Below are 11096 nucleotides of genomic sequence, written 5' to 3' on the forward strand. Positions count from 1 at the left end.
CGCTATCGTATCATCTGCTAATTGATGCAGGGTACGGATAGCGAGGTATAGTGCACAATTAACGCCGAACTTTACGGTTTTGAGATTATAATCGGTGACAGGAGAGTCAGCCGACGTGCGAAACAAGATTCGCTGAAAATCTTTATCGTCCTCGTGGATGAGTATTTGACGATAAATTTTTTCAATGTCGCCATTGAACACGAATCTGTGCATTCGCCACTGCAGAATGAGCAGCATGAGATCTGGCTGGAGCGTGGGACCAGTGTGCAACACGTCATTCAGGGATTTTCCTGAACCAGATGTTTTTGAGGCGTTGAATGTTGAATACCAGGCGAACTTTGGTGGTCACCTTATCTGGTTTGACGACCGCATGATGTGGCAAGTAGAAAGAGAAGTATTTGCCATTGGAAATTATCTCGCATGGCTTCGTGTGCTCCATATGACCGAGGTCGAGATACTCTTGCAACACATTATTGTACATTGTGCCTAAGTCTCCTTTTTTCTGAAGCGATCGCTCCATACTGAAAAACTGCTGAAGTGCAGCAGACCGAGAGTGGCCCAGAGACAGCTTTTTTGGAAATTCTTCCTTGAATGGAAGTCGCACAATGTATCGACCGTTTGGGGCACGAGTCGTTGTTGTTGCATATATATGCTCACAAGCCTGATCTTCAGGGGAAATTTGTGGAGGTTGTGGAATCTCCTCCTCTTCCCAAAACTTTCGAAGCTGAGAGCTGAGAGTTGCATTCGAGCACTCTTCTACTTGTGTCGAGAATGACACCACATTTTCGGTTATTGGACCACTGAGAATCCAGCCAAATATTGTTTTTTGCGCAAGTATAGTGTCGAAAATCTTTTGTATACCTTCAAGCAGGATTTGTGGAAGTATATCGCTGCCGATTACCATATCAGTTTGAGCTGGTATGTGGCAACTTGGGTCAGCAAGTTCAAGGATCTTGAATCGCTGCCAGTTTTCACGGCTAATGGTGAATGTAGGCATGTGCCTCGTGAGCTGAGGTAACACGATAGCCTGTGTGTTTATCCGTTGCATGGTTTGGGATGCAACCAATGTGAGTGGACAAAGCTTTGAGGAGCTTTGTACTACGTGTCCACCCATGCCGGAAATTTCGAACTTGGAATGTTCGAATGGTAGTTTCAACCGTTTCTGAACTTTCGAGAAAATGAAAGTTCTCTGTGAGCCTTGATCAATCAAGGCTCCAAGTTGAAACAATTCCCCTTCGTGTTCAACCGCGACCATGGCAGTTGGAAGGAGAATTTTGCTATCATTGTCGGTGTGCAATGATTGTATTTGTGCTTGTTTGGAACAGCACGGTTGCTCGCTGGAATCGGAGCTTGACTGCGCTTGTCGAGCGGGAGGTGTCGACTGGGCAGTAGTGTGTTGTGCGGCGGTTTCATTCGCTCGCGCACTGGAGTGTCGAGATTGTGGTTTGGGATTCATGTGCAGCAGGGCGTGATGCCGTTGTTGGCAATGTGTATATGACCACTAGCTCGGACACTCATTAGTGCTATGGGTATTACCAAGGCAGTTTTTGCACAGCTTGGTTTGGTTTGCGAATTGTACTCGGTTCGGTACCGAAATTCGCTTAAATTGTGGGCAGACTCTAATGGGATGAGGGGACTTGCAGTAAGAGCAAGTTGGTTCCCTCTTAGGTTCTGCNCGTACCGAAATTCACTTAATGGGCATACTCTAATGGGATGAGGGGACTTGCAGTAAGAGTAAGTTGTTTCCCTCTTAGGTTCTGCCACAAAAGTTTGCGTCCATTTTGATGTGCGTCAGCATTTTGATGTGCGACTGGTTTTTGTTTATTTTGGCTTGGATGAAGCCGGTAAGTCTTTCGACTACTTCGTATCATGAAGTAAGAAAATCGTCCATTTGTGACCATGAGGGTAAATCTCTTCGAGAAGAGAGAGATTGTTCCCAAAGTGACAGTGTGGTTTCGGGCAATTTGTATGAACATATGTACACCAATATGGGATCCCAACCGTCTGTCTGGATGTCTTGGGAATTAAGAACTGACAGACAGTTGTTGATTGATGTTTGCAGCCTTTGAAGTTGCTCGCTATTCTCGGATTGAATAGTCGGCAAAGTCGTCATAATTTTAATTTTGTTGTCAACCAGGATACGTTTGTTTTCGTATCGTGACCGTAAAGCTTCCCAGGCCAGTTCGAAGTTATCATCGCTGAGCGGGTATTGCTTGACGATGGAGCCGGCTTTTCCTTGGGTTTTGTATCGGAGGTGATACAATTTTTGAGCACGGGAGAGCTTCGGGTGGTTGATGTACACCGCTGTGAACATGTCACGAAAAGCAGGTCATTCTTCCTAACCGCCGTAAAATGTCTCCGTGTCACAAGGTGGGACTTGTAGAAAAACGTTTGCGTCTGCCGAGGTGTGTTCCACGCGGGGTGGTGGACTCGGTGCGACGATTGCTCTAATCAACGACAGTTGATCGGCAATTTTAGCTTTGGTCACCTCATATAATTCAAGGCAAGTGAAGAACTTGCCTTCTACCGAATTCTTAAGGTTTTCGGGTAGGCTGTCATCTGGCTTTGAAAATACCAAATCGTAAGCGGACTGAAGCCGTGCCCAGCAATCGTCTAGTGATTTGTCTTTTATCATACGATATGATTCAGTGTGGTCTTGGATTGGTGTAGCACTGAATTTTGCACAGTATCTCATGATACTGTCACTTTCCGCTATAAACTTTTGAGCGGATGGGTCAAAAGTTTTAGATTTCGGGCGCGTTGAGGGTTCCCTCTTACCACCGGTGGCTTCTTGTGAAGCATTTTTTGACCTTGTCTCGATTTCAGACATTTTTGGTGGACTGTGTCCAAGTGGCATTTTTAATGCTGTGGAAGGTCACACGNGTCATAATTTTAATTTTGTTGTCAACCAGGATACGTTTGTTTTCGTATCGTGACCGTAAAGCTTCCCAGGCCAGTTCGAAGTTATCATCGCTGAGCGGGTATTGCTTGACGATGGAGCCGGCTTTTCCTTGGGTTTTGTATCGGAGGTGATACAATTTTTGAGCACGGGAGAGCTTCGGGTGGTTGATGTACACCGCTGTGAACATGTCACGAAAAGCAGGTCATTCTTCCTAACCGCCGTAAAATGTCTCCGTGTCACAAGGTGGGACTTGTAGAAAAACGTTTGCGTCTGCCGAGGTGTGTTCCACGCGGGGTGGTGGACTCGGTGCGACGATTGCTCTAATCAACGACAGTTGATCGGCAATTTTAGCTTTGGTCACCTCATATAATTCAAGGCAAGTGAAGAACTTGCCTTCTACCGAATTCTTAAGGTTTTCGGGTAGGCTGTCATCTGGCTTTGAAAATACCAAATCGTAAGCGGACTGAAGCCGTGCCCAGCAATCGTCTAGTGATTTGTCTTTTATCATACGATATGATTCAGTGTGGTCTTGGATTGGTGTAGCACTGAATTTTGCACAGTATCTCATGATACTGTCACTTTCCGCTATAAACTTTTGAGCGGATGGGTCAAAAGTTTTAGATTTCGGGCGCGTTGAGGGTTCCCTCTTACCACCGGTGGCTTCTTGTGAAGCATTTTTTGACCTTGTCTCGATTTCAGACATTTTTGGTGGACTGTGTCCAAGTGGCATTTTAACTCTCGTGGAAGGTCAAACGTATTAAAATTGAGAGAAGAGTTAATCAAATTTTACTGAGTACCACCCAGATAACGTTCGAAAAAAATTAGAAAAATATGTGTCAAACGAGAAAAAAATTGCACTTCGTGCCACAGAGAATTAGGAAAAAAAATTTAAGATTTTGTGGCGGTGTTTGTGTTTTTGTTTCTTGCAAATTACGTGAAATTATATTTGCTTTAATTTGTGGTTCAGCACTTTTTATAACGTGGAAAACGGGGCGTCCCAACTAAATCCGCGGAATATGGATTTGAAAAATTTCAGTAAGAGAAAAAAAATCACAAACACTTTTCACTGTTATATACGTGGTGAAATATACGTATGTATAAATATTTAATTTGATATAAATAGTTATTTAAATACTGAAAAAGTATTGGTTATTTATCACTATCTAAACAAATGCAATTTGGAAGTTTTCCCTACTGGGTTGCATGTATCTAAATATCTTGAACTCACTTATTATCGCGTTATGGATAATATTCGTCTGATAATATTCTTTGCTAGCACGTATGTACAAATGTGCAGAATATGTGCAATGTAAAGATGTACGTATGTGCAAATATTTACGTATGAAGCCGAGTATATGGCTAAGCTATGCTTTGTCACAGCAGTGGTGAGTTAAGAAACGAAAACAACAGAGAATTTTGTTTTGATTATAGTGCGTATGTATGTATGAGAGAGGGGGTAAGGGCGTACCAATAAGAATATACAACAAAAGTATGAAAGTCGTTAGAACTTGGAAAGACAGCGGTGGCTGAAATAAAAAGTGTTACACCATGTTACAGTTTTGTTCGTCACTGTATATATCACGATCCAGAAAATAAAGGTCGCACCATTCGCGGACCGCTAACCCTCTCTTCGTCGATTTGACAGCATCCATCCAATCGCTGACGTCATAAAATACTTTTGTTTACATTCACTGTTGCCAACTTGATGCTTTTCGCATCAAATTTAGTGGGTATTCAAAACGCGAAAATTAGAGTGCGTTTGGTATATGTGGACTGTATTGTCCGATGAACAACAGCGCCTCTCTTAGCTATTAAGCGAATAGTTGCAGAAAATGCAACTGGTAAAAATGCTTATATGTACTTATGTTGTTCGGCAATTTGTTTAGCCAAGTTCAACGAACTATGCGACCAACGGCAAAAATTGGTAAGCAGAGGAGCCTATTTGATTTTAATGTGCTAATATTTTGTTCTTGAACAGTGGGACACAGTAGGCATATAAACTGCAACGGAATTTATTTTGGGGTATATATCAGAATTTGTATATACAGTGACGAGCAAAACTGTAACATGGTGTAACACTTTTTATTTCAGCCACCACTGTCTTTCCAAGTTCTAACGACTTTCATACTTTTGTTGTATATTCTTATTGGTACGCCCTTACCCCCTCTCTCATAAAGATTTGAAGTGAATCCAACAACAATAATAAAACCAGCAGCCAAAAGTGTAAATTAAGGCAAATGTTACAGTTTTGCACTCACTCTAAGTTTTGCATTTGACAGTTATCTTTTACTTAGGTGGAAGTCAGATGACTTTTTTCTGTATTGTAATTTATTGAAGAAGTGATTACCAGTAGATAATATGATTAATCAGGAAACATAGATGTAAATAATAGATTAACTGCGGAAACGCGGGCCGTGGGAAAAGTGGCGAAAATTGTGGAGCTCGCCACATGAAAATGTTAGGACTGAGAAATATAGCCTAAAATGTTATTAAGGACAAAGGAATTCTGCCAAAAAATATTACGGTCCGATATCTTGTGAGCTTAGTAGCAAGTAGCGCTGCAGCCACTATTACAGCAGCGCTTAAGGTATTAAAACTGAATGCAAATCAGTAGCCAACGAGGCGAAGAATTGTCAAATTGAACGCAAAGGCATAATAATGGAAGAAAAAACAATTTTGATCAAAATTCATGTGCGAGAGTGGTAGCATTTTGCCGGATCGCACGAAAACCGGACCGTTGCCTATTGGGATATGTTAGGCCTTACAGAATGCAATAAAAAAAACACATTTTTAAGATTTAATTGAAGGTTAGTTGGTATGACAAGACTAAATTAATCGCTTTCAATCAGATGGCCGGGCATGGTATTAGATCAAAGACCCAAATTAAGCCTAAGCGCATCATGTAAGGCAAACTGTGAATCACAGTAGTCGGTCAATAATAATTTGGGGTTGTTGCATATGTTCGCAAAGACTGAATGCAAAAGCAAAAATTTGCTATTTTGACGTCCACAATCCCCGGATATGAATCTCGTCGAAAATTTGCGAAATCAACTAAAAGCGCGGCTTACTGAGTATGCAAGTCCGTCCAATGGAGTACATGAGCTATGAAAGCAAACCAAGGATACATGGGAGGCTATACCTCCAGAATTTTCACAGAGATACAAATAAGGTATGCCAAATTGCATCCAGGAACTAAAAAATGCAAAAGTATACTGAACATTGTGTTAACAATTCTTTTTTTTCGTGAAAATTGTCAAAAAGTTGTTAAAAATATATAAGTGCAAAACTGTAGCATATGCCTTAATTTACTTTTTTGTCTGCTGGTTTTATTATTGTTGTTGGATTGACTTAAATTCGTTATAAGAGGGGAAGTACAGGTGTACCGATAAGAATATACAACAAAAGTATGAATGTCGTTAGAACTTGGAAAGATAGCGGTGGCTGAAATAAAAAGTGTTACACCATGTTACAGTTTTGCTCGTCACTGTATGTACATATACTTATATATATATAAGATCGGCGGTATGTGGAGATATACCGCTTTCCGGAAAAGGGAATTTTTCTGCCAAAATTTTAATAGCGGCAAATTGCCGACGTGAAATTTTTGGGCGGCAGGAAAATATCCGCAATGGTTTTTGGCGAGAAAAAATACGCCTTTTATTTAATTATATATATATATGTATGTAAGTATATACGTATGTATGTCCGTTTGCAGTTTATTAGAAATAATATAACTTTTACGAAAATGAAAGTTATATTATTTCAATTTTTAAGGAAATTAAAAATTTGCCTACTTACTACTTTCCTTAATTTATGTAGATGGGATTATGTAGATGTTTGCTTTGCCTGTTGTTACGGCTGATGCTATTGTTGGCTGCTGATGTTGCTGCTGATGATGGCTGCTTGGCTAATGTATGTAGCTCGATTCCCTTGTATTCTTGCGCCTGGTGTTGTTGTTGCCGCTGATGCTGATGCTGGTGATTGCTTGGTTGGGTGATGGCTGCTGATTGCGCTTTGTTGCTGTGTTTGTTGCAACTTAATTTACCACAAATGTATGCATGTGCACAAAGGTATTTTTAATTATTTATTTTTTTTTCACTCTGAGTTAGAGATATATACGTGCACTTTTTTAACACTTTTGTTTGTTGTTTTTGCACTTAGTTTTTCAGTTTTTTTCCTTTTTTATTTGTTTGTATGCACGATTATCGTACCACTTGCTTGCATATATGTATGTATGTAGCACTGTATGGTTGCGTGCACTTTTGTTATCGAGCACTTGTGTTTATAAATTTTTCAACTATGTGTATAGTTTTTATATTACATTAGCGGACGTACGATACGCGTTTATTTTATTTTTTATAAATTTTTTTTTATTTTTAAGTTTTTGAATTTTTTTTTCCTTTTTTAGCTGCTGGGCCACGGTTGGCTGCGGAGGACCGTGAATATTTCCAAATGGTCGCCTTTCGCACTCACCTTGTTCACAGTACACACTTTGCTTCCGTTCTTTACACACATTCTTTCCACTTAAAAGAAATGCTTTTGTTTGAGTTCAAAATGTATTCTACAAAGTGTTTAGCCTTTTATTTGAGGAATTCTGAATTCACAGCATATAAATATCTAATGATACGTATATAAAACCAGTATTTTTTTAACTAGATTTAAAATTCGTATTGATTTCAAATACAAAATACTAGGACGCGTGCGCGTTGACCGGGGTTGGTAGCTGAACTAACGTGTCGCTGATTTGGCACGATGATGGGAAGCGGCCGTGCGCGCTCGTTAATCTTTCTTTCGGTGTTCGCTGCGGCCAAAGGATGCGCGCACGGCCGCTGAATTAAGTTTAAGCGGCGGCTTAAACAGCAGGCAATACAAAAAGATATGCCGTTTTAGTCCCGCAGTTAAGTAAACATTTTTAGCCAATGCGAGTTAAACTTTCGTTTAACAGGCGGACAACTTTTTTGATGTTCAGATTCCTGTTCACTAAGGGCCGTTTGCACCATGTCTAGTTAACGCTAACTGGAGGTACATCCTTCAGTTAAGCACATCCACTGCTTTATCGATCACATGTTATATGATGGGTGTCGATAACGTCGATAAAGATGTTTAACTGGGAGTTAGAATTAACTAGACATGGTGCAAACGGCCCTAAGAAGCAAAACAAACTTTCACAAATATGTTAAAGCTCATAAAACCATTGTTACCTGCTACTAGAGTCGCATTGTACTTCAGCGGCTTCGGCCGGCGTTTTTAAACGTTTAACAAATCTGCAAATGTAGTAGTTATTTTCACTTTTTTTAAAGAGGGAAGCCAAAGTAAGTGCATACTTGTTTTAAATAGTTGAATAACTGGCATATTTGAAGGCTGGAAAATTATTTTCATAAGTTAACATACACAATTTGCTCTTTACTATTTAAATGTTCTTTTTTACCAGCATATACATCTCGTTTGGTAAAATAATGAAGTGCACTGCAAATTCTTGCTGAATGCCTGAACAAATATGGCGTCGCGCAATTTCCTTGTAAACCAGGCGTACTCTCAACAAATCTGTAATTGGAATATATATACATACAATTACATAATTTTCCTTCCCACGATTCTGACATAAATACATCTGTATATATCAATTACTTTCTTATTTAATTTAATTTGATGAATTGAAGACTATTTTGATCACACATCAAAGCTTCGTAAATTTTTGACATTTGTATAAGCATTGAGTAGTGTTGCAAACTCTTACTAACAGCCCTATTCCGCCACACTGACTCACCGCGATGACAATTGATATAAAAATGACTATTGCAGCTTTTTGGTATTCGCAGCAAAATTCAAAAGCTCGAATCATGCCAATTGCCATTTTTATTGTCATGACCTTTTGCGCAGGTGACAAGGCAAAAACATATGTTTGTGTTGATATAAAAAGTGCGACGAAGGTTAATTAAATGTATGTTATACCATTACTTTCAGCTTTTAAACGGCATTTAAGATTAAGGGCCGGTTGTTCAATGTCTGGTTATCACTACTTGCCGGTTAAACATCATTATCGACGATTTCGACAGCATGCATATAACATGTGATCGACAAAGCAGTCGTTGTATCTAACCGGAGCTTCTACCTCCGATTTGTGCTAATCAGACATTGAACAACCGGCCCTAAGGGAACGATAGGTGCTGTTGACTGCACGCACATAGGCATAGTCGCTCCATCGACAACAGACCCAAGTAACCCTCTATGCATGTATATGATCCGGAAAGGTTTCTACAGCATTAACGTAGAGGCTGTAATTATTACTACATCTTTTTTTACATACGGTAAATGATAAATAAAATTAAATTTCAAAGCAATGACAATTCTGTAAGAAATCGAATACATTGTTATACAATTTTCTTTCTCAATAGGTATGTGATCATCGTTTGCTGTTCACGGCTATAAATGCAAGATTTCCTGGATACTGCCACGACTCCGGTATTTGGACTACATCCCCAACACGCCTTCATCTTCTAAGAACACATAGAAGCCAGTGCGATAATTGGTTGTTAGGGGATCAGGGTTACCCACTGGAACCATGGCTTCTAACTCCAGAGGCAGAGCCATTGAATGCAAAAGAAGTGAAATTCAACACCCTACACGCGAAGGCTCGAAATTGCGTAGAAAGAGCTTCCGGTGTTCTGAAATCAAGATTTCGGTGCTTAGCAAAGCACCGTATTTGCATTATTCCCATGAGAGAGCCGGGAATATTATATACGCTTGTGCAATCCTCCACAACATTCTTTTGAAACACGGCGTTGCTGCAGACTTGGGTTTCGAAGCTCTAGACGAATTTGAAGAGGATGTTGCTACTAACGAAGTTGCAGAAAATGCTAATTTGAGAGAGGGTGCGAGAATTAGAGAAATATATATATCTTCATTATAAGGTATGCATACCGGGTTTATTAATTAAGAATGTTACCGATGCATTTAGTATTTTTCTATGCTTGTTTTTTCAGTTTAATAATTCAGCAACGATGTAACCGTACGTTTGCTGCCTTAAAGATTTTTGGTTTTAAGGTTTAGTTTTCACCAAAATTTCAATTAAAACTATCATTATTAATATTTTTGTTATTATTATTATTAATTACTATTACTATAATTAATATTACATATTACTATTAATATTATTACATATTACTATTTCTATTATTATTATTACATAATACTATTTTTACTAATTACTATTATTATTACATATTACTATTATAATAGCAACAGATTAATAGAAAATATGCAATTTGCATAATTTCTGCTGCTGGCTGTTGGCCTGTATTTCCTTTCCTTTCAACAACAGGCGCAGACTATAGCTTACCACTTCCGTTGCAGGTCAGGTTTATGACTAAAAAATGCGACGTAAACGAACATATAAAATAGAAATATAAAATACGACTTTTTTATAAAATTATAGATTATTAAAAATATAACATTGAAAAGTACGAGATCGCTTTCTAGTAAAAAATGGTAACTTCTGTCAACTTCAACATAACCTCCAAATTTTGGTTGTAAATTTTTGCTTATTTTGTATGTAAACACACCCAGCTCACACATGTAAATAACCATAAATACTTTCAAATTCATTAGAATCCACTTAAACAAGTAATTAGATACTTTTCAACATGAATTAGCAGAGTGCACTTTTCTTTTGTTTACAATCTGGTTGCCAAACACACTACAGCTTATCGTTTGACACAAAGAGAGGGCCTTTTTTACTCTCTTTTTTGTCTTCTCAATAGTCAGAGAAACGAGTACGGGATCGATTTCCAGTAAACTCTGACTGATTCTGACTATTTCTGACTAGTCCGGACTCGTACGGGATCGCAACTTTTGTTTCCATTTTTGACTAAGCGACCCAAAATCTGCTAGAAATGGCTACTAGCCTTACCGCGGAGAAAATTTTCATGTCAGACAGGGCTATCTAAAGTTGGGTGGGCCCAACTTATTATTATTATTTATTTTTATTATCATTATTATTATTAATTTTATTTTAAACGAATATATTTTGTCTAAAGTATGCCGTAGCGGGAATTTTCTTCATAAAATCTTTGTTATGAATGTCTTAAATTTAAGTGGGAAGTTTTATTCGCCAACTTAGAAAATAATAAATTGTTTCACTGTTTGCTTAACACGCGTTTGTGTTTGGATATAGTGCCAACACACAGAAAAATAT

General features: G+C 38.7%; 1 protein-coding gene across 1 annotated transcript; it reads right to left on the bottom strand.

Annotated features, from left to right (window-relative positions):
* Positions 1-274: 274 nt before the first annotated feature.
* On the bottom strand, positions 275-1456 carry LOC108367587 (uncharacterized). Its single transcript, XM_017622243.1, has one exon. The coding sequence runs from the start codon at positions 1454-1456 to the stop codon at positions 275-277; it is 1182 nt and encodes a 393-aa protein (XP_017477732.1).
* Positions 1457-11096: the final 9640 nt, after the last annotated feature.

The sequence above is a fragment of the Rhagoletis zephyria genome, unplaced genomic scaffold, assembly GCF_001687245.7.
Source record: "Rhagoletis zephyria isolate East Lansing unplaced genomic scaffold, Rhagoletis_zephyria_1.1 Rzeph_scaffold_02738, whole genome shotgun sequence".
NCBI lineage: Eukaryota > Metazoa > Arthropoda > Insecta > Diptera > Tephritidae > Rhagoletis > Rhagoletis zephyria.

Coding starts and splice junctions, on each gene's coding strand:
- LOC108367587 (XM_017622243.1), bottom strand. CDS start 1,456: ATGAATCCCAAACCACAATCTCGACACTCCAGTGCGCGAGCGAATGAA.